The sequence below is a fragment of the Rhamphochromis longiceps genome, linkage group LG7 (genome assembly GCF_057381845.1).
Source record: "Rhamphochromis longiceps isolate RC_006_pf linkage group LG7, R_longiceps_female_GT1.1, whole genome shotgun sequence".
In the NCBI taxonomy this organism is placed as follows: Eukaryota; Metazoa; Chordata; class Actinopteri; order Cichliformes; family Cichlidae; genus Rhamphochromis; species Rhamphochromis longiceps.
Window position 1 is genome coordinate 22,204,666 of NC_140563.1, and position 26,595 is coordinate 22,231,260.

Sequence of the window (26,595 nt, forward strand, 5' to 3'; positions counted from 1 at the left end):
AACAACTTTGTTACTGGAAACATGGGTGTGGCTGCTTTAACTGGCAAATGTGCCGACATGTAAGGCTGTAGTCGACCGGTGTCTACCAAGTCTCAGCTAAACTAATTAGAGACACTGAAATGGACCGCCCTGCCGTCTTAGCGTCGGTGGTGCTTTCTGGAGCGCTTTTAATGGAATCATCTGAAAAATGATAAACCCTGCTGTGTGGTACTGTCTGTCTAAGACTGTGCTCCAGTCTTCTTGAGTGAAAGTCTAGCATTTTATTAGACTGTTACTACAAACTAATTTGCACATGTGTGCATCTTTGCATTGCACTTGCACAGTTTATGAATGCAGCTTGCCAATCAAGCTAGCTAGTGTTATTGGATAACTGAGTACTTCACCCTCTCATCCAAATGTGGTAAACCTCTGGCTTCAAAAAACAAACATAGCGTCAGGCAAAATGTTACCGCTGAGGCTTAAAAATGGTGATGTCACTGCGTTTAAACAGCCAGTAGTTTGAACGGTGCTTTTCTTGCAAATTTGACCGTCCCTGTCTTTCTAATGATTTTTAATGTGCTCCTGTGCAGAGTACAGCGCCATCAAATTACCAGAATGCAGATCTGAGGCGGGAGGAAGGAAGACATTAGGAGGTTTAGAGTGTAGCTGACAGGTGGTGAGGAAAGCATGCACACGAAGTAGCACCACACACAGACACACGCTGATTTACACACACAGAAACACAGTGAAATAATCAGAGACATTTGACTGTGTATGTGTCTGACGTTAATAGCTACAAATGAATGAATTTTAATGGAAATTAAGTCGACAGTTAGCGTACAAAACATTAGAAATATCTTCCAAATGCCTAATCTTAAAATGCAATAACTAATCCATCTTCTGCTTCCTTTATTTTTTAATCAGTGAAATCTGAGGGAAAAAAAGTTTCACAGAGTTTTGGTCTGCCTGAAACATAAAAAGATCTGTAATATTTCTAATATTTTGTACACACAGTCTAGGTTGGCTAAAGAAAAGGAGGCCAGTAAAACCTCATCCTTTACAAGTGAGAAGGGAGAGGGTGCGTACTGATTGTCATTCAAGCTGGATTCCCTTTTGAGAGAACAGATGGGTGAAGAAGGGAAGGATGGGTGGGTGGGAAAGAGGGATAGAGGAGGGAAGAAAAGATAACGCAGTTAAAGACAAGCCAAGAGGGAGGGAGCGTCTTCATGGTAAAGGTGTCTGTTTGTGAGTATGAGAAAGTCTGCTGATCTGCTGATGACTGAGATGACAGGAGGGTGATGAGTGATGATATGTGTGTGTGTTTGTTTTCCAGGTGAAATGTCACTCACATTTCCAGAACAGTCTTAAGCTGCTCCAGTTTGGACTTCTTCTCCTCAATCTCACAGTCAGTATGCTGACCCAGTTCGACCAGGAGCAGGCGAGCGATGTCCAGCACTTCCTGGAAGCACAGAGGTTTTTACCTTTAAACTCGAGTGCTGGTGAAATATTGGAGCTTGAGCTGCACGCAGTGATGGCATGAACGCAGTGTGCAAGACGGGATTTAGACAGCGGAGTGTAAATATTTAGACAACAAGACAATGAAGGTTTGTGGTCCATGATGATGATAACGCTTAATATGTGGGAATGTTTAACAGTACTTTATTATTCTTAAAGGATTCAGTCATAATCAGTCAAAACAAACAAACAAACAAAAGAAAAACAAATATGCAAATAAGAGACAGCCTGGGAAAAAAGAAGCAGGAGATTATTAGTGTTGTCTCTCACCTGCAGCTGCTTTGGTTTTTTGAGTTTTAGCTTTCCTGTTTTATATCCTCCGTACTTTTCAAACAGTTCAAAGAAGCTGGTGAAGGATAAGCAGAGGAAAAAAAATCAGAAAATAATTAAAAAACAAAACATTTATGTTAAATGTTTATCCAACAAAAGTTCGCAAAGAGCTGGAGCCCATTCTATTTATACAGTGGACAGGTCACCAGTCCATCATTGGGCCAACAGAGTGACGTGTGCACGCATGCACGCACGCACTCTAGACGGAGCGGCCTGAGGAAACCCATGCAGGCACAAACAGAAAAGCAGACAACCAGGAGGTTTGCAGACAGCAGACACTGCCATCATTGACCCAGAGTTAAAGTTTCTGAGGGGAAGTTCTTGAAATAAAATGCACAGCAACATTCAACAGTGGCTGCCCAATTCAAAGCCATGAGTGAGCATTAATTCTGTGAGGTAGCTTATAAACTTGTTGTTACCATCTGTTCTCTTCTATATTACTCCTTGAAAGTCTACTCAGAGCAATGCTTCGGGAAGTCTTTCAGGCTTATAAAACAAAATGACTGAGTGAGCATCATAAGCTGGTCTCTGCCTATGCAGCCACACACGGAGAAACCTGGAAACTACTCTGACTAATCATCAAACCATATCTATATTAATATCTACTGACGTGTCAAAACTCATTATGGGTACAGGAGGGGGAAGGTCATCAAATGTCATCCTCTAAATGTGTTAATTTCATTCTGTGGAAAATAAATCTAATTGTTTCCACAGTCCCTTTAATAAATTATGCTTCTTGTAAATCCTGTAAATAGATGTTTCTATACTATAATTTACTCATGACAGTGAGCTGTATCTGTTATCTCTTAACAACACAAGGTTTACTTTTTTCATGTTAAATTATGTATATATGGACACGCTCATGAGTAAATTATGGGATGGGGAATATATCCAGTACACAAATGTTTTCCCTTGTCTTGTTTATTTTTCCACATATACAGAACTTTATTATAAATTTTTGTACTTTAAAAAAACAAAACTAAGCATTAAGTTGTATGAACAGGGAAGAAGGAAGACAACTCAAGGCTTAGTCTGAGCGACTCACAGAGGATGGCGGACTTCCATTTTCATCTTTTGCTTTGGGGTGCGGTCTCCGTGTCGGATAATGGCGATAACACAGCGCAGCTCCATCCTGAAGAAATACAAAAATGAGGCAAAACACACCAGAGACTTCAAACAGACGCTAAACTGAGTTTGGGATCTCAGTGGACCCAAGCAACCATCTGTTAATGTGTTGTGTCATTTTCCCATAACTACTTTTTTTCCCTTAAGAATTATTCTGGGAATCCTTTGAGGATTTTGCATAATCCCATCTGGGAATAATTTTAAGTGAAGGCTAAAACGAGAAATGAAAAATGGAACTTATTATCCCGTGTAGTACTAAGCAACAAAATTTTTTTAATTAAATAAAATAAAAAACTAATTTATGTTTTCATTATTTTTGCACTTAAAAATATTTTTAAGTGCAAAAATATTTTAACATGTCCCTTAATTTAAAAAAAAAAAAATCATTTAAGGAATTTATAAGACAAAGACGTGTAGTACGCACAGTGGGCCGTTCAACAACATCTTTCCTCAGAATTAGTTAATCTTTTGTTTTTCTCTACATACATGGTTCCTGAGGTTGTTGGGACGATGGGGATGTCTTCAGCCTCCATGGGGATGGACCAGGGGATGTGGAGCTGGGGGGCTAACTCCCTCATTACCATATTCCTGGAGATGTCGAGAAAAGCAGAAAAACAAACAAAATGACTAAATGCGAAGCAAAGCTCATTCCATCAGCTCTTCCTTGTGCTAATCAATCCACGGCTGTTTGAAATTGAGCATGTCCATCTAAGTCACAGTCCAGTGTTTAACACAGTATAGCAGCGACACCTACCCCAGGACTTTGGCACAGTCGTCGTAGTATTTCATGGAGTTTTTGACAAAGCTGAAGCCGTTAACGTCACAGACAAACGAATGGCCATTGGCTCTGAGCAGGTCGAACCCACACACTGTTTGCTATAATCACACAAGCAAAAGCATTAAAGCCGGTTCACAGTGCATGAGAATGTAGTTAGCCGCTGAGCAGAAAACACATTCAAACAACTAAACAGGTGAAGTAGGATTTTCATTTTAATTAATTTGGTGACATTGGACATAAAGAATGTGCATATGTGTTGTTTTCCACTGGATAGAAAATAGAGCAACTGAGAAGCCGTTTTAAGATTTCATTACGGGAACAAAATGCTACATTTCTCCAAATAACATTAAATTTCTTAGCAGTAATACATTTTTTGTTGCCTTCTGCTGCAGTCATGTGTTTTACTTTGTTCAGAGTGAAGGAGTTTCTTCTATTTATGAGTCGTATAAGATGAATTGTAGGTGTTAGAAGAGTAAGCAGCAGAAAGCAGCTGGTTACTACACTGTGTACTCAAAAAGTGATTTTAGTTCCTTTCATTTATTTAAAAAAAAAAAATCTAAGTAGTTTCACCTTTCACTCATCGTTTTCCCCACATCTGGAGACTCTACAAGGGTTACATAAACAGGTGTACAGTCTTTGACCACTCGAGGCACAGGAAGCAGTAAAAATAACAAGAAAGGGACCACGAGACCACGGCGGTTACACGGCTCACAGTGAACACTCACTACATTCACACATGGTGCGCTTGTGCGAGTCTTTTACCTTGAATGCCAGGCAGACCTTGCGGGCCACCAGTTTCTCCATGGCGGTCAGCATGACTGGGTAGCGGATCTCCTTCCCCTCGCTGTCCCTCTCTACCTTCCCATCCAGTGCTGGAGACTTCCTGGCCTCAGCGTGAGCATAGTCCGGGCCCACTGTATAAACCTAAGAAACAGCACAGAGCCAACGACTCAGAAGACGTCTCAGAGCAGATGAAATATTTCATTTGTCTATTCTTGACCAATATGGTAGCTCCCACCACATCAGTTCAACAATGTATAAACCTCAAATAACTATGAACGGTACCTTTACATCAGTGCCATCTGTCGGCATGAACTCCTCGTAGATATAAGAGCCAGTCTTTCGTACACTGCTTTCTGGGGAGTACACACTACTACGGCTCCCTATCTGCAGCAAAGAGAGAGAAAAACACAGAAGAAGAACCCCCCCCCCAAAATAAACATATAGCCACATTTAATGTTCAGCATGTTAAGCTAATTGTCATAATAAAAACATGGTATTTTTTCAGCTTCAGTGATAAACGGGTACCTTTCTGAAGAGTCTTTGGCTTCCTCCTCCGGCAGATGTTGGGTAATAGATGTAGACGTTGTGGTCCTCTGCGCACACTGGTTTCTCCACAAAGGGTTTGTGGAACACCTCCCCATTCACCTCAACTTGGTCCTCCCCCTCCACCAGGTTACACTCTGCACGGGGCAAGACTAAAGCTTTTAAATTCAGGTTGCCAGGAAATAGTTAAAACATACAGAAAAATCTACAGCATTGATGTTTACATATGGAATGAAATTAGTTTTGCTTAAAGATGGCAGTTAATTAGATTACTGATGTTTTCTATGTGATATTCGGTAGCAGAAATCACCACATTTAATATTTACCATGTTATCTTGTGTTCATTCTGTTGAAATGAAAATACTTCTTTAACACAAAGTAAAAGCCCACCTTCAGGATTGTCAGGGTCTCGGTTCAGCACAGCGTAACGAGGCAGGTCGATGCCCTCCTCCTGCAGGATCCGATACACTTCCCTCCTGACATGGAACGATTGGAGTTAGTGAGCCTCCGAGAACAAACGTCACAGTTTATTTAATGTGGCCATGAGCAGTGTATGTATGCAAGAGCTGGGCAAGTCGGAGGGAACATGCAATACATGTGAAAATAGCAATGTTGTTCACATGACACAACCTCTCGCTGCTCTGATTATCCAGGAAAAAACAAAAACAAAGATGCAAACAAATCAGATTCATGAAAGAATTTCACATTTAGAATTTCCCTTTGGCAAGCAAAAGCCGGTGTTAGAGGTGTGGGGGTTTGCATGAGGACCGTGGCAGAGAGCAATGCAAATGTTTGAAAATGATTCCCATCTCTCCTGCAAGCCGCTCCAATGAATGAGCTCACCCTTCAGCTTCACTGACATCAAAACTCTTCCAAGCAAAACAGTGAGTTTGTTTTTTTAAATACATTCTGGAAAATTCAACAGCATCTGATAAATGTACTTTAAGAGTTAAACTGATATTTTAGGAGGACCCTTTAGGCACAGCTGCCACCATTTCACTGGCGGCCACACAGTTGAGGCCTAATTTTAAAACTAGCTAGTTACGTTTTTACATTGTGATAACCTTCAGCTGTGCATGTGTGCTCACACGTACCTATCCTGAATGAAATACTGCATGTTGAGATCATTGATGAGCAGTGGATTCCTGAGTTTGGCATATTCCACTGCTTTGTCCAGAGGGAAACCTAAAAAGTAAAACATATCTTCGTCAGTACAAGCTGGACCGGCATTTAAAAATAATACAGTAATCGAGATTTTTTTATGCTTTGAAAACTCTGGATATACAACAGTGTATGAGTCCTCAAATAAGAGATCAACAAAACTGAATATCTCCTAGATGCAAATGTTGGAAATGTTTTTACTTCAATTCCAAAATGAGCATTTTTAATCAGGAAGTGTTTAAAAGCATTTACAGTTCATTGAAGTTTTAAACAGTCATCACTGAAACCCTCTGACACCCAGGAGCAAAATTATGTCCTTTAATGGCCTCAGTACTTAAAAATATATAAAGATGTTTTTGCTTTCTGTGTTATGAAGTTGGTATAATTTAGCAGGGCCATGTTCAACCTGCTTTTTGAAGATGTGATCAACATGTGAGGGGATGAAATTCTTCAAAAATCTGGAAGAGCAGAAATGACTTTGGGCAATACATGTGAGGTGGTCAAAATAAATGGGTTAACAAACAGGTATTTACAGTCTGCAGTGGAGACACATCTGCAAAAATAATAACACAGGCCTCATAATGCATTCTCATTTGCTCATTAAGGATATCTGCACTCATTTAGATCAAGCAGAGCATTTGATCTAAATGAGTGCGAGTCTGATGCTAAGTCTTAGCATAGATGCTAAGTCTGAAAACTTGGGGGAAAATGCCGCTGTCACATTACATGTGTGACAGAAAATAATGAGAAGTATACAGGATCTACTTTACTGTTTCTCACAAGTCAAACTCTGTCAGAATGGTGAGAAAGTCCTTTTAATTATTACTGTTGCACTATTTTACTGTACTTGCTATATGATCTCTTCACAAAGGACAGTTTTTTCCTGTGTTTACTAATGAACTGATCTGTGGTGAGAAGCATCTCATCTTGTTTAGGTACCCCAAAAAAAAAAAAAAAAAAAAAGCAGAAGAAGAAGACATGAATCACAAAAAGTAAAGAAATAAAAATAGCGTTTCAAATCTAACTTAAACCAGGTAAGGTTTCAACCCTAATATCCCCCAGTCATGTCTCCCTCCCACCTTCGCATTTCTCCTCATGCAACAGATGCTTCGGTTTGCAATTTTTACCTTTGGAGTGGAAGGAGATGAGGCAATCACAGAGGGGCCATTTCTCCACAGGCTCCTCCAGGATGACCTCCTCAGGAAAAATGACCACATCAATGTAGTCAAACTTACAAAGGCGCTCCAAGATCTGAGTCATGGGCTTGGATTTGGATTTCTTTGTCATCGCGCATATGCCGACCACAATCTGTCGCTCTGAGGGCTGGTGGAGCAAGGAAGAGGGCAGAGAAGGTTAAGCTAGAGAAGACAAGAGTCAGTTAACCCTGACAACATGTCTGAGTGGCTGGGCAGTATAAAGATGGGCTTTATTACTTTCACAGTTGGGCAATTCACATTATCACAGCAGCAAAGTGGGCAGAGTAGGAATAAACAGCTGCAGTTTAAGGTAATACCCACAATAATACTATCAAAAAAGGAAAATGTGCACTATACAAGTATGTATAGTGAAGCCATGTAGTGGGCAGCATTAACTGAACTATCACTAACTTTCAGTTCACAGCACAGCTGAAAATTTAAGTTAAGCTAAAGCTTTTTATGTCTCATTAGCATGCTAATCATTGAGCCATCTGCACTGTTGTGTAGAGATCAACCTAATTATTTAAATATTTAGATATTTGTTAGGGTACACATTTATTTATTTATTTTTTATTTTAATTATGGTTATTATTTATTTTACTAAACATCCAAATGACATCTCTCTCCTTCAAAGCAGTAACTGTTAAAAATCAGATGAGCTGAAGCTTTAGTAATTCTAATTCTCTAATTCTTTACAATAAAGAATTATTATCTAAGCTATAGACAGTACTGATTTATGACATCTTCCTCTCCAACTGGAAGCACAGTGCAAGCTCTCTTTCTTCTGTGCTCACTTGATGAGTGAGCAGTGAGGGTTCAGAGTGACCGACAGAGAAATAAGACACCTTCAGTTGCTTCTAAAGTTCCCTCTGACTGTTTATTACATTTAAATATAGATTTTTTGGGGGGCAAAGAGTAGATTATGTTGTTAATTAGTACTGCGGCTAAGAAACCCTGAAAATGATATTTGAAAAGTGCAAAAAATTCAAACTGAAGCTGTTCAAAGTCCAGCTCAGAGCACTGCTACAAGTGTGATAATAAAGAGGACCACTGCAGAGGGGACAGAGCGGTGTTTAAGTTGCAGCACACTCTGTCCTCGAGCCAAACTTTGGATTACTTTTCCTCATCTGATAAGGATCCTAAAATAGGAGTTTCATCAACACCCAGTCTTGTGGGTAATGAGCGCTACAGTCCCACAGGGCGAGAACAACAACCGTGGATGACCATTAGAACATTAAGTCAGTAATTACCCTTTCTGAAACCTGAAAAATATGATGGTTCTTGCAGCTTTGCAAATGCATTAAACATCACACGAAAAGAAACAAAAGCTTTACTGATAAGGACACTTGATTACATTTATGGTGAATATATTGGATACAAGATTACTACACAATATAGTGTCAGCCACAATCCTATTAACCAAGCTAACGTTGTGAATCTCAAAGACGGAGACAAAGGTTACGGCTCCTAATGAAGCAGTACTTTATAGTCCATTTATAGCAACAGGACACTAAGGCCCAGAAGCCTTACCACTGTTTATCTGCTACACTGTTCTCATGCCATTCTTTGAGTATTTTTGTTTCCATTTCTTTTTCCATTATCCAATTCCAAACATAACTTTTATAAGTTTCCAGCCCTGTCACTTCCTCATGCCTAAAAATGTCAAACACTGCAGCTTCCTGTTCTGTAATAAAATGAGATCTTCTTTGCCCACTGTAAAAGTGTATTGTAACTATATTAATATTGTACACCTGCTACTTACCGACTCATCATCATCGTCCATTTCCTCTTCTCGAAACATCTCGTTCTTCATGCCTGCGTCCATTTGGCCCATGTCACGTTGATAATTTTCATAGCCAACCACAAACTGAGGAATGTCTCTGCAGCTCCAACCCTGTTTTTTTCTTGCTGCTCCTACACAGGGCTCCAACATCACACACTCCAATGTGACATGGCTCCTTCAGGTTGCTCCTGCCGTCAAAGGGGGTAGGCTGTGATGAAGGTGGCTACTAAGCAAGAACAAAACCAGTCAACTGTGATAGACCGTGACTGGGTGACTAAAACTTGAAGGCCTGGTCATAAACGAAAGTCTGTTGGCTGATAACAAGTTTGATAAAGTATGTGCTGAGGTAGGAAAGAAAGAAGAAAACAGAAAAAAAAACAACAGCAGCTGTCCTAAGAGGTAGAAAAGATGGCGTGGACTCCACGTGGACTGAGGTAGAGAGTCATGTCCCAGCGTAGAAGCGTCTTCTTGACACAGGAAACCTCACAGCCAACATCTGCATACCATTGTTCTTGCCCTGGGAACAAACAGTACACAAATACTTTAAAAAGCATGACTAATGAAGCAGTATTTGGTAGTAGCAGAAGCACTCAGTAGCTAAAAAAAGACAGAACTGTATGTGAAACACAACATTACGAGTTTGCACAGTGTCGTTACATCTACCAGTTGAGAATGAAATGGAGGGCTATAAAAACAACGATGAAACTGGGTTATTGCAATTTTAAAGGCCATTCTACCTATAAGATAACTGCAGTTTATTTATATGCAATCATTTATTGAACCACAGTCAAATAACATTTACATATTTGTTATTGTTATATTTTTGTATCGAGAGATATTCACAATGCATGTAGTAATAATGACCAGGTACCAAAATAGAAATACAGGATTAGGAGAAGTCCAATTATGTCCCTATAGAAAATTACCATTAAAACACATAACATATGACACATAACATATTACACTTTGTCATTATTTATTGCACAAAAACTAAGAAAAAAAACAACTAAGTACACCCATGACACAGTAGTTTGCAGATTGCCTTTGAACAGTAACTTAAAGTAATCATTTTCTATGACTTCAGTCTCTCACATCGTTGTTGAGAATTTTGGCCTTGAATCTTTATAACTTTGCTTCAATTAATTGAGGTTCGCTGGCATTCATTTAAGCACATCTCTCTTAAAGGCATTTCAATCAAAACTACACTGGACTATTGCAACACCTTGACTTTTTTCCCCTTGTTTTCAGTCATTATGTTGTAGATTTGCAGCTATGCTTGGGATCATTGTGCTGTTGTATTTTCATGGTTCCTGTGGCAGCAAAACACGACCAAATCATGACTTCTCCGCCACCATGCTTGACAGTTGAAATGAGGTGGTTCTGATGATATCCTCTGTTTGGTTTTCTCCACTATGGATGTTACTGGATCACTCCTACAATTTGGTGTCATTTCAAGATAGTAGATAGAACCATGAAAATCTTGACTTTTCTATCATTTAACTAAAAATAGGGGTTGTTAAACTATTAGAAAAACACACTGTTCAAGTCAGGATATTATGCTATAACAACTGTCCAAATTCTCCACATGTGATGTACGTCAAATCTTCCCCCTGTTACGAGACAATCTTACCTCTATTACTAAGGGGTTTGAATGTACAGTCGCTTTCATACTGTATTTATGTTTTCTAACAGCTGAAATGAATTTTAAGAGGGTGTTAATAGATAAGATAAGATAGAACTTTATTAATCCCTCGGGTGGGTTCCTCTGGGAAATTCGACTTCCAAAAAGCACAGCAACGACCGAAGTTACAGTTACAGAATTGTTTTTATATTTATATATATATATATATATATATATATATATATATATATATATATATATATATATATATATATATACACACACACACACACACACACACACATATATAAATACAGAGACAAATATAAATAAAATATACAAAGGGGATAAATAGAATAAATAGGAATAAAAAATAAAAATACAAGTGAATTGCACATTTCAAGTATTGAGTCTATTGCACTGTTGACTATTTACAAAAAGTATTGCACAAGGTATTGTACAGTGAGGTGAAGAGGCACTACAGCTTAGTTGTTCCCCCCTCCTTTGTCCTCCTGTTTCTCCTCCCTCTCCCCTCCAGAGAGGAGTTAAACAGTTTGATGGCGTGTGGGACAAAGGAGTTTTTAAGTCTGTTAGTTCTTGTCTTGGGGAGAAGCAAGATAATTATTATCAAAGAACATGAATGATCTGTTTAGAACTACAACCTAGCTTTAATCTAAAATATGTGAATTGAAAAGAAATTTTAATGCAGTTTGATCTATTTTGTTTCATGGCTAGGGCTTAGCAAAAACAAACAAAAATTGTACAATCTCATACTACATCATTATATGAAATGCTTAATTCACCCTGTTTAATGAAATTATAATCATTTAAAATGTTTAAGAGTTTCTAACATTATTTAAATAAAAATACCTGGACACCTGCATTCACTTTTGGTTTTGATAACAAGAGCATACACATAACATTTAAATACAATAAAGATTTCATGACAAGTTAATATGTTCTTAGCTGCACCTGGCATAGAAAGGAATACTAGTCCACCTTTTTGAAGTTATTCATACTCAAATTTCAGAGAGAGCTAAAACTCAAACGGCTATAAAGCTCGCTTATTTTAATTCTTTCAACAGCACAAGATAAAAAATTGAAAATAAAATCATTCCGACGTACTTCCTTTCAAATTTACTATCATTATCGTGTAAACACAACTTGTAATAGTTTTAACAGTCTTCCTCACATGGGCAGTCTCACTGCCTGACATGTTTGTGGTTTAGATACCAAAATATGACAGAATTTATATTACATGATTGCACGGAAAAATATTCAAACTAAAAAAGGTTTTATAGGGTAAACCTCTACAAGTCATGCTTAAAATAAATTAAAAACACTCAAACATTATGCATATCACATCAATGACCAACCTGCCCAGTAGTGTGTGCACGTTACCATTTTAGTATGCAAAGCACTAACAGGGTAGATGTTTTATGCTCAAGTCAGCTATGATTACTCATGTGATGCAGAACCACACATGCAAATGCACACACAGAAGACAAAAGAATTTGCAACATGTTTATCATCCATATGATCAAGATTACAAAAACAATATCAGTTTGAACTGTAAATAAAGGTCACAGGGTGGGGATGTTATGCTTTAACACATCAGTGAACCATTTTGAAAGAACAAAAGAGTGACACTTCCTGTGGTCCTTGTGAATGCAAGGGATTGCAACAGTGATAATTGTTACCGACCTACTTGGTAACTGACTTTAAACAAAGGTAACTGGGGGTGTGGGATTTTGGTTAAATAATTTCTGACACATAATTGCATTTTATGGTAGATGTGGGTTACAAGTATAAGGCAAGCTTTTAGAAATAAGTAATGATCAGTTTTTCACTTCTGTCACAGGGATTCAAATGGCACTGGATAATAGGAATGACCCCCCACAAGTCTTATGGTTTGTTCAGCTGTAACTTTGCAAAGCTAAGCTGTGCTGCCATGTTCCTGCTCAGTCTTTTTCCTAATTGTACTGTCATGAACTTTAACATGGTAACTGTGGCCTGTGTAGAGTCTGAGCTGTTGCTCTTGTTTTGTTTTGTTCAGTTTTTCTGACATCGGGTGAATTTGCTTGGAGGTCCACTCTTTGTGTCTTGAATGATTCTCACTTCTGATATTTTTCTACCTTATCGTTTGTTAACACATTTGAATGCTGCTAACTGCCAAAATGGTGAAAACACTTACTGATGATAATCAAGTGAATTTGATTAGCAGCAACTGGCCACTACTCACCCAAATATTTATGTGCTTACCCTAGTTGTTGGTTTTTTTCACTCATTGCTTTTGCATTTTAACTAGTTTGTTAAATTAATAATGGCACAGTATGACATCTTGTGTTGCAGTTTATCTTAAGTTGTATTTTAAGAACTAAGGAAAAGATCATTTTTACGCCCTGATACATAAAACCTCCCAAATGGAAGAGGAGGTATTTAAAAAAAACAAAACACTAATTATTTTTAATATATACAAATATGAGTTCTGTATGAATCATCTAAAAAGCCAAATAAATAGTAGCTTTTTTGTAGATAGTATGAAAGGGGGAAAAAACTACCATCATACAGGAAGCATGAAATGCCTTTCTTGCTTCATTTTGTGTTTTGATGATGGTGATGGAGTGAGTTATCCATTATATCAGGCCAACACCCCCCCCCCCCCCCTCCCCTCTGCCGGAAGGTGGGGCTGAGCTGATCTCTGGTGACTCTGAAAGACTAGTTGCTGTACTATTTTCTAATTTTGTCTATGTAAATGTGTATGTGTATATAGTGTCCTGTGTTCTGATAACAAAATTTATATCTCTTGGCAGCTTGTGTATGTGAATACTGTAACATAAGTTTCAGAAGACTCCTCCCATGCCAGCATAATGCTGACCAGAGCCATTGGATTCCTACATTGTAGGGAGTCAAGGGTTCAGGTTTTTCCTTTAATTTGTCAGTCATTGTGCATTGCTATTTTTTAAATCCTATTTAAGTCTATTCATGTTCATTCCTCGATGTTTGACATTGCACTTATACATATAATCTGTGGGAGACAAATCCTTTCAGCGTTGTGTCAGCAAGGGAATTTGGCATTTTAAAAAAAAATCCTGCCAAATCAAACATAAGGAATTAAGTGCTGAGGAATCCCCTTGTCATTACAGAGCAAGCAAAAGAAGCTTATACTAATAATGTGCTGTGAGAAAAACAGAGCAGCCATCAAACAGACGTGTGAGAAAACAGAGTTTTGTGCCAGACTGATGCATCAGTGAAATCAGTCCCAGCTTTATCCTCACTGCAAACTCTCATTAGACACTCGAGGAGGAGCTTAAGCCTCCAATTGAATTTAAACATTTAATTGATAGAAAAAAAATCTTTAAAAGATCCTGTCATTTTCATAAATATGAGCCCATGCTGTAGCTTAGGTTTTTTTTTTTTTTAGATGAATATCTGTTTTCTAAAGAGCCAGTCTGGCAAACTTGTTGTTTCCATAACGACAAGGCCCAAGCAGAAGCCAGGCCTTCCCTCTATCAAGTCACATGTACATTTAACTGTGGCCTTGACTCTAGCTAGCATTTACATTCTTAAGATAGAAAATACAAACAGCTCGATACCTATCATATAAATGCATACAAAGACTGTTTATGATGTCCGTGTATGGACATGCAACCTGCGTGAAGCTAAATCTCAAGCTTCAGACTGCTGTAAATGGTTTAAGGCAGTTTTATTGCCTAGTCTTGGGTCTACATGATGCAACTGAGTGAGAAGATCCCCAGTATGATCGTGTCAGACACAGTTCTGTTTCACGCTATGCAACATTTCTCCTATTTACGGTAATGTTTTTTTAATCTGTGCAACCATTTCTTTCGCCTTTGCAGCACTCACTGACTGCACACAGGAAACAGGAGACAAGTCACGTGCTTTATAACTCATCCCACGTGACACTACTCAACCTCTCAAATCCTTTACTCAGAGTGTGAAAACAGAGACTGCATAAAGGCACGAGATGCAGAAGTCTGTAAAAGTAAGTCAGGGGAAGGATAGAGAGAAAAAAAAAGAGTCTAAAGCTGAGATAGTTTACATCTGAAATGAGAAAATAAGATTTTATTAATATTTTGTTTTTAGAGTAGCCTTCAGCTTATTGTAGAAGTTTATAATTGAATTGTACTTTGTTTACCGACACTTCCACAACTGCCGGGCTATTTCTGAATACCTCGCACTGAATGATACTGCATGTGGAACTTTATATTCTGGAAATTCTTAAGTTTTGATACAGATTTGACCCAGAATTTGTTAAGTTTTAGTTGATTACCTCTGTTCTATGTGTTACCATATGTAGTACCATGAACAAGTCTAAATTAAAGTGTAGATCTTCTACTTTTCCAAGTATTTTCATCAATGCATTCATTGTTTTAGGTGTCCATAGATCTAGAGATCTCAACCGCTCCGATTTAGATTTTTGCTCTATGAAGTTTATGGTCAGGGTTATCAGTCAACTGCTTCACAACACGCTGATGCATAACTGAAGGTTTAATCTCCCAGAGGCGTTCGAGGAAATGGAGCCCAGAGCTGCTGCCTGCCATCGTCTTTGTTGCTGCTGCTGTTTCGCTATCGCCACTGTTGTAACAATGGCCAGAAAACAATGGAGTTTCAAACCATTCACTGCTAATGTGGCTTCCCACTAGCAATTATCAGTAAAGCTTTCATATTGAGCAACATCCAGTATATTAATGCAAGTATATCTATGAAAGGCCACAATCATCTGATAATATCAGCCAACTGATATACATCATTCACAAAAAACGCAGAACTTAATGCAAACAAACTCCAAGCTCAATATGTACAAGTAACACCCATAAAAACTGGGAAGTGCAAACGGACACCAACAAGGTCACACACACTACTTTTTCTACATTTATTATTGCAGGAAAAAAGGAGTTTATTACAGTTGACTTGACAGTTTATTTAAGAAAAAAAAAAAAAGCTGATTTATCAGAATAAAAGACGCAGAATGAAAGTGCTCGCTTTGAAACTTCTGTTTACGACTTTCATATACATATACTTGGTCATTATACCTTTGTGAATTAAGTCAGACAGACAGTGAGGATACAGTCCCAGCACCTGTGGCTCAGGTGAGAAGAAAGTGGCCTAACCATAGTGAAACCAGTTGCTTAACTGTTCAGACTTGCAGCCTAAGCATTTTGATATAATAAGCATCTGTAGGGCCACAGCTTATCTGTTATGTTACCCGAGACCACACAATAAGTACGCAAAGCTGATGTGTCACACCCTCTTAGCTGAGCCAAAACCGATGAGCCATACGTGAAATGAAGCCAAGCTTAAAGTAGAAGCTTGCTAATGTATGAGATTATTATATGTCCACAAACAGGACACAAACCCAGATCCAGATCTCTCATCGGTATAAACACCACTGCCATGCTGACCCATCCACCCGTACCAAACCGCTGATTCCAGGGGAAAAGTTGTCGGGAACAGACGAGGCAGATCATATCAGCTCTCAGTGATGGCACATAAGCCAACTGCACGCGCCCCACAGTCTTTGAATGACTCTAAGAGCTTATTTAAAGTCACTTCCACTCACATGCGGAGCAGATTATTTTAGTGGCAGTTAAATGCTTTGGCTGCTGAAGAGCAGACGCGTCCCTCCCGTGTCCTGGACTTTTAGCCAGGACGGACGTAAGCTGAATCCCACACGTGACCCTGGCTAACCTTGGTACCCAGAAATAACCGTGTCCTCTTCTGCAACACACAAACTAAAAGGGGAGGAGTCAAGGCAGGGAGTTGGGAGGCCAGCCACTGCCCAAAGATAACTTATCATTACTGACCTCTGAGGCGATGACAGGTCGCAGTAAAGCAAGTGGAAGCCCTTCTTGCTGGCCAGAGGGTCAAAGAATTCTAACAGATATAAACTGTAAATAAACATCTATAACTGCTGTGAGTAACCGACAGTGACCCTGAGGTCATTCAGCCTTTGTTACACCAAGGTCATGACCTTTAGCACGCCACCAGTAAGACAGAGTTAAAGAACAGAGCGAAATATAGTGTGACGGCCAGAAACACCTGAATGCAAACACTTCACAGCAGTGCAAGTTTTAATTGGCATTCCAGATTCTAGAGTTATTCTAATATAAATAACTGGGCAGGGCCTGAGCAAAGGCTCAGTGAGAGCAGCGCGTGCATTTGCTATCAGCTTTCTTAGCACCACTGCCATTACAATATTTCGAGGTATAGTGCACACTGAAGATTGGATTGGCATTCATGAGGTATCCACGGTGCGTACACATCGGTAGTAAGCAATGCCGCTGCTTACCACCTATGTCTAGATTTAATAAATGGTTAACAGGCAACAAAATAAGACTTGAGTGAGATGAGTGAGTGTGTTAAATATAAATTACATAAATCCTGAATATTTAAAAATAGAGTAGAACATTTATTTAACTTCAAACTTAACTTAATATTGTGGCAGGGACACTGAGCTACCATGAGGAAAGGAACCTCAGACTCTGGAGGGTTTTTGGTAAATGTTAAATGGACTGATTCTTATATAGCACTTTTCTACTCTACCAGAGTACCCTAAGCACTCTATACAACATGCCACAGTCACCCAATCACACAAGCAAACAAACTTCTCCATCTGATCTAGGTATTGGAGCTTGCCTTTTGAAGCATTTTGCTGGGATTATTTGAGAAATAACATCTTGCTGTGGGATAAAGACCATCCAATAAGTGTATGCTTTGACTGCAAGAGTTACCAGATCTCAATCCAATATAGCAGGATGCAGATGCGGAGGAAAGGGAAACTGGATGTGCAGATGATAAATCTGTATCAACTGTGTGATACCATCATGACAATATGGAACAAAATCTCTGTTGAATCTATGCTATTATGGAGTCGGCCAGTTCTGAAGGTGCAAGCCCAATACAAGCAAGGTGTACCTAATACAGTGGCAAGTGAGAGTATTTCATTTATTTATTGAACTTTAGAGCATCACTCTCTGTTGTTAAACTAAATAGAAATCTTGTATCTGTCAGTACCACCGAAGCTCCACTGAAGTCACATTCGTTAATGTTTCTCTATAAAGCAGAACAAACAGACATAAACAAAAGCACCACACACAAAAATGACTACAGCATCCTCTCCAGTCTGCCGGTTCTTTTGTTCCCCTGGAAAAATAAAAACCTTGCTCGCTCATAAATAAATTAGGCAGCTAAATTATAACATTCCCAGCTGTCACCTGCAGCTCCTTGTCCGGGGGGGATTAGTCATCTCATCACAGCAGCACCGGAGATCAGCAACAGGGCTCCAATAAAAGGCTTTTAACCTTTGAGACAATCTGCCACAGTTCGCCGGTGTCGCCATAATGACGGGGAGGAGTCAGTCATTAGTTCAATTTAGCCATCAGCAATTCTGTGATTAGCTATCAAATGAGAAATACAGAGACGTAATGGGCGGCTGGACTATTTGTTTTCCATGGACTGATTGAATAGTTATTGGCTCCCTTTTATTAAACACAAAAAACTACTGAGTCACTGAAGCATAATTTTTGAGATGGTCCAAAGAAAAGGTTATTGTTCTCCAAAAATTGTTAACAACTAAATCATTAACAAAGCTGTTAATTATTATATTCAATAAAGCCTCCTGTTGAAGTACAGGTGAACATCAGCCCTGAAATATATCACCGTGGAGAGCTAGATAACATGCGTGTGACGTTTTTATGACACAGCCAGTGGAACAGCAGGTACAGCGGCCACTACAAGATTATACATTTATTATGCACTGAGCACACAATTAGCTTTGCATGCAAATACAAATTGCCTTCACTGGGGGAAAAAAAAGAGCCCATAAAAGGCTTGCCAGTATAAAGGTCCACTACTTACATACACTTATCAGAGTGTTACTGCAGGACACACGACCTCTGTAAACTAATAGGTTCATTTATGTTAGGTTGAAAGATACACAACCTGATTTTTCCACTATTACGCAGCTTTACTGGTTTACTTCTCATAAAGGAAAAAGCTCTGAAAATGGCTTTAGGGGTGAGAGGACAGAGGAATCCTAAAGAGTGAGTAAAGAACTGTGTGGCTACCTTACACTGAACCCGGTTGAGCAGGGGTGTCAAACATAAGGCCCGGGGCCAGAGGCAGCACAGCTAAAACTGGCTGGCTTTGGAAAATGTGCAGGAGGGCAGACATTTTGGACTTTTCACTGTATTTTTATTACTTTTACAGCTCTTTCTACTGATAAAGAGCTCACCTATGGTCACATATACAATGCCAAAGTATTAGACAAACAATTAGAAGTTCATGTTTTTCAACTATTTACTATAGAAATGTGTGATTTGAAATAAACCTCTCTCTACATGAGGAGATGCAAATAACAAAACCTTTGTGTTCAAAGATGATGTTCAGATTTTATGCTCATCAAGTCCAACTCATCTCAGTTAGCAAGAAGAGAATGCATCCCAACAAGAGCTCAGCTCTCAGACAGTTTTAAATGTTCAAAGTCTTTTAATATATGATATACAGTTGGTAAGTACAGCAGGGCTGTTTTTGTAATCGTGACCTGACCCAACTGTCTTGATACAGTGTTGACTTTAATTTGAGTTCAACAAAAGCTTTGTTTTATTATTACAAAACCAGACAAGTTATAGCATGTGATGATTTGGTTCTGTCTGAAAATGAAAATACATAAAGAGTGGCCAACATTTCTTAAGTTGTTTTTGTCTTGGCTTTGGCCTGGTAAGTGTTAGACAGGCTGTTTTAAAAACATTTCATTAGGCCATTTTCTTCACTTAAGATGAAAGAATATAAAACAGCCTAATGAAATGTTTTTAAAACAGCCTGTCTATCCACGTTACCAATCCCTGTAACACTTACCAGGCCAAAGCCAAGACAAAAACAACTGATTACTGTTCCACGTAAGTCTGGAGTCAATAGATCCTTTTATAGCGATGTAAAAAAAAATGCGGATCTGTTGAACACCGTCAGTTAGAACAATAGTTTGTTGTGAACCAGGTAGCGTTTAATTAGGGTTTTGTGTAGATCGTTTTTCTTTTTTTAAATTCCCTTTTTCACAAGAGTTTCACAAGAGGATGTGCTCCAAATGCTCAAACGGAGGACCAGACTGATACTAGTTGTGATCTTTGTTTACAGCTGACTCGTTTTTTCAACTTCTGAACCAAAATAGTTCGACAATAAATTGAATAATAAATAAATAAGTAAACAAAAATAAAGACAAGCAATTTTTTGTGTTTAGAATAACAAAAAAAACCCGACTTCCGTATTCATTGGACACAAGTATTCGCCTTGTTAGAACGAACACACACACACACACACACACACACGTGTTCCTAGTCTCTTTGCAGTGTGTTTTACATTGAATTCATGTTCAGGAAATGGTTCAGATGAGTTCTGATACTATGGCTTTTGCACAATAGCAAACCCCTCGTTCTCTAAATGTTTTACACACCTCAACAGGGACAAACACTACAGGTCTCCCTCCGCTTTCGCTTCAAAAACAATGAATGAGGCTTTTGGAGGTTTAAAAATGGGAACGTGGCTCCAAAGAGAAACGAAATACACGCACAAATCAGTGCGTCAGCCTGCCCACCACTCAGCACCCCTCACGCACACGTACACGCCGGGTACAAAAAGCTGCGCTGCTTTTCTTCATTTCTACAAAGTCCAGCAAACAAAAAGAAAACACACACCCACACTTTCTCCGAACACACGGCTCCGCCGCGACGAGACAATACAAAGCGTTAAAGTGAACAAGTCTTACCAGCGGCAGCAGAGAACAACTGGAAGTCAGTCAGCTGCTCACTTCCTTGTTTCCGCTGACTGACCCGAGCTGAAGGGAAACGGCTACTACCTCTCTCTTTACTTCTGAACTGCCTGTGAAGTTGTAAACGACATTTTAAGTTCACGTGAGGTCAGTGCTGGCGCTTTGCTGCTGCTGCTTCCTTCCTTTTTTTTCTCCTTTTTTATTCGGAAGGTATCGTTTGTCAAAGCTGTGACGTTACTCCCACCTAGCGGCCAAATTGTGCATCGCTGCAGACAAGGTGAGATGAATAAAAGGGTATAGTCCAGGGGCAATTTTAGCCCATTTTTGGGGGTGCTTCAGCAAAATAAATCAAAGCACCCCCAAAGATTTCTTACTTTTTTGACAATATTTGCTGTTTGTGTGACACACTTATAAAAATATAAAAAGCATACAGTACTTGGTTGAGACGTAACATTTTAACAAAAATAGTATAGATACCCCCCCCCCCCCTCCCAAAATGGTTTGTTCCAGCTCGGCTCTCCCCTACTCTGGCTCTAGCACCTGCCAGAGCGATGGTGGCTGAGATGCAGCGGAGAGGAGTTGTAAGTGCCTGGCTTAAAACAGGACATATTAGCTGCATTTAACCTTCAGTTACTCTTTATATAGTTAGGTTAGGTAGGAGTCAGACCATGTTTCTTTTTTGCTCCGATTGAAATTTATATAGCCTATTTAAAATCTAAAACTTAAAATTGTTTTAGCCTACTGTTGTTGCCACGTTCTTGTTTGAAATGGAATGAGAGAAGCTGCTTACTTTGTCATATGTGCATGTGCCGATATTAAATCCAGGAACAACATTCAGGTAACAATGAAAGAACAAATGATCCGTCAATAAAGGATAATGTTGGATCAGAGTTTCAATATTTATATCTTTTGTTAGATGTACATGTGGTTTGGTTATTTACCTTTTGGTTGAAAGTACACTGAGAGAGGACTTTTTTTTATTAGTGATCTTAATAATATATATTTTTTTCAAATTAATGTAATTTTTTCATGTAATTGAATACAATCTATTTGTGTATGATTGTCAGTCCAAAGAGGGAGAGAGGAAAGAGAGGAACGTGAGGAGGAAGCACAAGGTCAGGAAGAAACAGGTAAGGAAACAGACAGGAAACAGTGACCGGGACAACAGAAACTGTTAAACTGCTTGAGAGAGTTGACCACCAAAAAGTGACAGACAGATTTGCCAAACTCAAGGTGCAGCGACATAGGTTAAAATAAAAGAAAAAAATCTGCAGAGCCGTAGTAGTATCTGCAGTAAAGTTCTTTTCATACATTGTACCATAGGCAAAGTTGCTTCCATTTTTTATCATTTTTTATCAACATTTTGTACATTTGTACATTTCAAGAACTCTATTTTTGGAGTGTATTTTGTGTATTTTTTGTGTATTGAGTGTATTGTATTATAAATACACATTCAAAGTGAATCTCTGACAAAAAATGCACTCAGTTTACTTCTTACTCACTATGATCACCATTCATTATTCTCCCCCAGTAATTAAGGTTAGAATATGTATTTTTTTTATTCCAATCCATTCTTCATTTGCAGCATTTAAAAACCTTTATCAGATTTGATGGTTTTGTTACAGACTTTTCAAAAAAGTGTTTTGCTTTTCTTTCACAAATGTGGGGATTAAATTGTGTTAAAATGTACAAAACAGTGATGTCATGTTTTGTGACGAGGACCCAGGCACAGAGAGACCTGATGAATTTAAGAATCTTATGATTTAATAAAGAAATTTGCAGACTTGCACAGAGATGGTAAAATTATAATGGCTGATAATGGAGATGAAGGCAACAGACGATGAGGACAGAGAGGAACAGGGGTTTAAATACACCAAGGAGACAGTCAGAGGTAACTCGGGACAACTGGAGACATTTAAGGATGCAGGAACTGACAGAGACAGGGAAGACGTCTCATTGTGAAGAGTAAAGTTTATCTTGCCTGGCTGGGCAGCCCAAAGCTCTGATCCTAGAATCGCCCCTGGTATAGTCTAAAAATTTTATAGAATCTGCACAGCAATGATAGAAGAATTGTTTAATGGATTTTTTAAAGTATACAAAAATTAAAAATTGCGCTTAAAAACATAAATGAAAATTCAGATATTTAAAAAGCTTCTTTTTCTTCCAGCCGCTCCCTCTAGGGGTCGCCAAAGGTCGATCATTTGCCTGAATCTCACCCTATCTTTCTTGTTCTTTCACACGAACAGTCTGCACGTCCTCCTTAACTACATCCATAAATGTTTTCTGGAGATATGTGGATCAGAGAAGATTCATGGATCTTCTGATCTTCTTGTGGTCTTTGTCTTTCCCTTCTGCCTGGTGCTCCATATTGTCCTTCCTCTGTACACGTCCAAGCTATCTACATCTCGGCTCTCTAACCTTGTGTCCTGAGCTGTCCCACTCATTCCTAATCACCTGGTCACTCTCAGTGAATATCTTAACATCTTCAACTTTTCCTCCAGCTCTAGTCTCCTGTATTTTTGTCATCTCCAAACCACACATCACAAGTCTCACTACCATCTTGTAAACATTTCCTTTTATTCTTGCTACAATCTTTCTGTCACAAATAACCTCTGACATCTCCACCCACTCCACCCTGCCTGCAGTCTCATCTTCACCTCTCTTGTCCACTGTCCATTGCTGTGGATGGTTGATCCCATGAATTTCATCCATCCTCACTCATTCTGTTCCTCTTGCATCTGTCTCCATGTCTGTCACACACATGTAGTCTGTGTTGTTCTCATAAGTGAGTTTAGACCATTTTTGGGCTCCTACATTTCATCACAGTACCCCTAAAAACAAAGATACCAGTAATAATAATGTAGTTGTTTTATTATTAACAGAAGGACTTTTCATTAAAAGCCGACTTTTGTTTCTGCAGTAGAAAAAAGATGAGGGTGTAGGTGGGAGGTAATTTCATGACAAAAAGCAGTGGTGCAGATTTAAAACACATTTTAACCTGAATCACATCACCCAACTGCCTCCCTTTACCAGGCATCGTCCCTACATTTAGAGTCTCTACTATTACTGCGTTTCCTTCTCTCTTGATGCCTCCTGACACACTTTCCTCCTCGTCTCTTCCTTTGTTGGCAGGCCAGGCTCACATTTACACCTCCACTAATATTTAATTAAGAGTCCCTTACCAAGTGGCACCTCGACCAGACACTTTTGGTAGCCATCCGCGGGCTTCTGGCATTAATCTTGGGTGAATATTTAATGACTCTTCTCAGTTAGTTTCCTTGCACAGACCCAGCTTTTAACCATAATCTCCTCATTTCAATAGGGTTCAGTTGGGGGCATTGGTTGTGCCATTCCAGAAGTTTAATGCTAGCCTGCTTTATCTATTCCTGAACCGATTTTGATCTGCGTTTGGGATCATCGTCCTGTTGAAGCATCCAGCTGTGTCTAAGTGTTAACTATCTAGCTGTCGATTTGAGGTGAAATTAAAGAATATGGAAGTATTCCTCCTTCTTCATTATTTCATGGATGGAAGGATGGATTGCATGCTTTGAGTTATATAACACACAAAGATTTTTAATTTCACTTTATTCCACAAGGCTGTCAGCTAAAATATGATGCAAGCTTCACATGTATTACTTCCCAATGCTGCAGTTCTCTTTGCTTCCCATGAAGTTGTTCCCAGCATGAGACCAGCACCGTTCACTGCCAGACAGCCTGGTGAGGCTGATGTGAATCTGGCAACCTGTCAAGAAAATGTGGAGAGTCTCTCTGCCCCATCATGCAGCAGAATAAGGGAAGCCAGTCTGTGCAGCATAAGGAAGTAGTGTTCACTAAAACCAGTAACCACCACTCCCTCCTTCTCTCATCTTCTCTCTCACCACCTATCCAGTGTTCAAAAATCTCCTTTTTACCCAATGGAAATTATGAATTGTGTGTGAAATAACTAACTAAATGCACTCTGAAGAACTCTGTCTCCACTGATTCGGTAAGCTCACTCTCATTCACTCTTATTTTGTATACTTTAAGTCACGTTTCACTTGCAAGGAGACAAAAACCAGGAGGGAACTTTTTATTTGAAAGACTTCTTTGCTAAAAAGTCATTAAACTGTAAGCAGTAAAGTAACAGTGAGCATTTACAGAGGAGGTGGTTAAATGTGTGCACTGAGGCCAACTTAGCTTAATGTTAAACCAAATAATTAAAAAAAAACATCTTGGATACTTCTCCTCATGTAGTTTTCTTGCATGGGTAAAGACTGTGAACAGTCATTACTGACAGTTAAAGAGGTGAACGGGTGCATCAAGCCTCTCTGTGTGCTACCTTCTCTCCTTTTCCCCCAAAGATTCCCTGAAGTGAGCGAACATTTTGTTATCGCTCTTCATTCCGTCGCATTTCCTTTATCTTCATACATGACAACACTGATATTTCTCACTGTGGTTTAATAATGCAGCAGTGACAGAGTGGCAAAAGAATCACCTTTGTTCTTTGTTTTTTAAAAACATCAAAAACAGTTTAATAGTCAACAAATGCAGTACAGTAGAACACAGTGGTTAAAATGTCAATTAGTGCATTTTAGTATAGTATTGTAATTAGGTTTTAAGGAAGTAAAACACTGCTAATTCATGCAGATGAGTAAATATTAAAGGAAAAAGGGATTCAGTGGCTCTATTCGCTGAGAGAATTTTCAGTTCATTTGGAAGGAAGGGTCACAGCAAATCAATACAAAGATATTGCAGCAGGCACAAAGGGGTCAGTGTACAGTTGGATGAATATGAAATTAATGATCATGTGAAATCGTCTTTGCAGTCACCTGATCTCAATTCAACTGAACATCTATAGGAGAATTTAGTTGTATTAAACATTAAATAACATTCTCCACCGCCATCATGAAGACACCACTGAAGGAAAATGTGTTGGAACGATGATGCTTCATCCTCCAAAACAGTTCCAGAAACCTGGAGAATCTGTGCCTAAGTACAAAGTTGCTCTATCACCTCAATAAGACCATTTATGTTAGTATTTTCTGTAGTTTTTCACCCTGCTGTGCCATGGTTCTGGATATTTTTCCCAGTGGGATTTTGTGTGTGTGTTTATTTTAACAGCGTAATTCTCCTGTAATTAAACTGAATTCCAATGTATTTTAGTTGAAACTACAATGTAATTGTATCACAGCATGCGTATAAGTAGCCTAAGTTTGCCTGTGTGCCTTTGTAACCAAAATATAACCACTTAGTTATCTTACTTTTGAACTGTGACATGGTATGAAACCATGCTGGAAGATGCACAGATTCTCACCTGGATTGTTGAAGGAAGCTGATCTTTGAGGACATTAGCATGGTTAGCGTATTCCTAAATGGATCAACTTTGACTGAAACAAAAAAAAGGGGGTGGGGGTGGGGGTAGTCAACTATCATCCATCTAAACATAAATGGTGCGATTTTCGTATTGGTCAGCATTTCCTCTCGAAGTCTGTAAATCATTAGTATCCATGTTTTTGTTTCGTTTTTTTTTTTTTTTTTAAATTGGTGACACATTTCTTTTTCTCAGCAATTAGGAATGGGACTGCAGCAAACAGTTGCACCATAAAGCTACTTTTTTTCTCTTTTCCTAGAAACATATAGCACAGTCTGTTAAGGAAAATTACAGAATGGTAAAAACGAGATCTATCTGTCCATTTTTTGCCCAGATGCACTCACTTGAGCTATCAGTGTGGGCACACAGACATGCGTACATGCATTTATATTTAGCGAGTAAGGCCTGACAGATATAAAGCAGCTATTCACTTCTACAGAGTGCCTGTAAAAATGTAGCCCTCCCACTTGATAGACTGCAAGAGACTGTGTCAACACACACACACACACACACACACACACACACACACACACACACACACACACACACACACACACACACACACACACACACACACACACACACACACACACACACACACACACACACACACACACAAAACCCCATGTTCTTAACAGATATCA

At 38.9% G+C, this 26,595-nt stretch overlaps 1 protein-coding gene across 9 annotated transcripts in view; it reads right to left on the minus strand.

The window, feature by feature from the left end:
- Positions 1-20,809, minus strand: part of ppip5k1b (diphosphoinositol pentakisphosphate kinase 1b) — a 46,877-nt gene extending 26,068 nt beyond the window's left edge. For 4 of the 9 annotated variants that reach the window (XM_085412847.1, XM_085412850.1, XM_085412849.1 and 1 more), the window contains exons 1-13: positions 20,599-20,804; positions 9,173-9,710; positions 7,342-7,537; positions 6,148-6,238; positions 5,444-5,529; positions 5,036-5,205; positions 4,793-4,894; positions 4,490-4,651; positions 3,704-3,825; positions 3,436-3,537; positions 2,870-2,956; positions 1,765-1,840; positions 1,329-1,438 (exon numbers count right to left, since the gene is read on the minus strand). In XM_085412847.1, coding sequence (XP_085268973.1) covers positions 1,329-1,438; positions 1,765-1,840; positions 2,870-2,956; positions 3,436-3,537; positions 3,704-3,825; positions 4,490-4,651; positions 4,793-4,894; positions 5,036-5,205; positions 5,444-5,529; positions 6,148-6,238; positions 7,342-7,537; positions 9,173-9,343 — 1,475 coding nt within the window. In that variant the 5' untranslated portion in view covers positions 9,344-9,710; positions 20,599-20,804. Of the gene's footprint in view, positions 1-1,328; positions 1,439-1,764; positions 1,841-2,869; positions 2,957-3,435; positions 3,538-3,703; positions 3,826-4,489; positions 4,652-4,792; positions 4,895-5,035; positions 5,206-5,443; positions 5,530-6,147; positions 6,239-7,341; positions 7,538-9,172; positions 9,711-20,598 lie in introns of all 9 variants that reach the window. The other 5 variants (XM_085412853.1, XM_085412846.1, XM_085412848.1 and 2 more) reach the window with 5 other exon arrangements.
- Between the last annotated feature and the right edge of the window lie 5,786 nt (positions 20,810-26,595).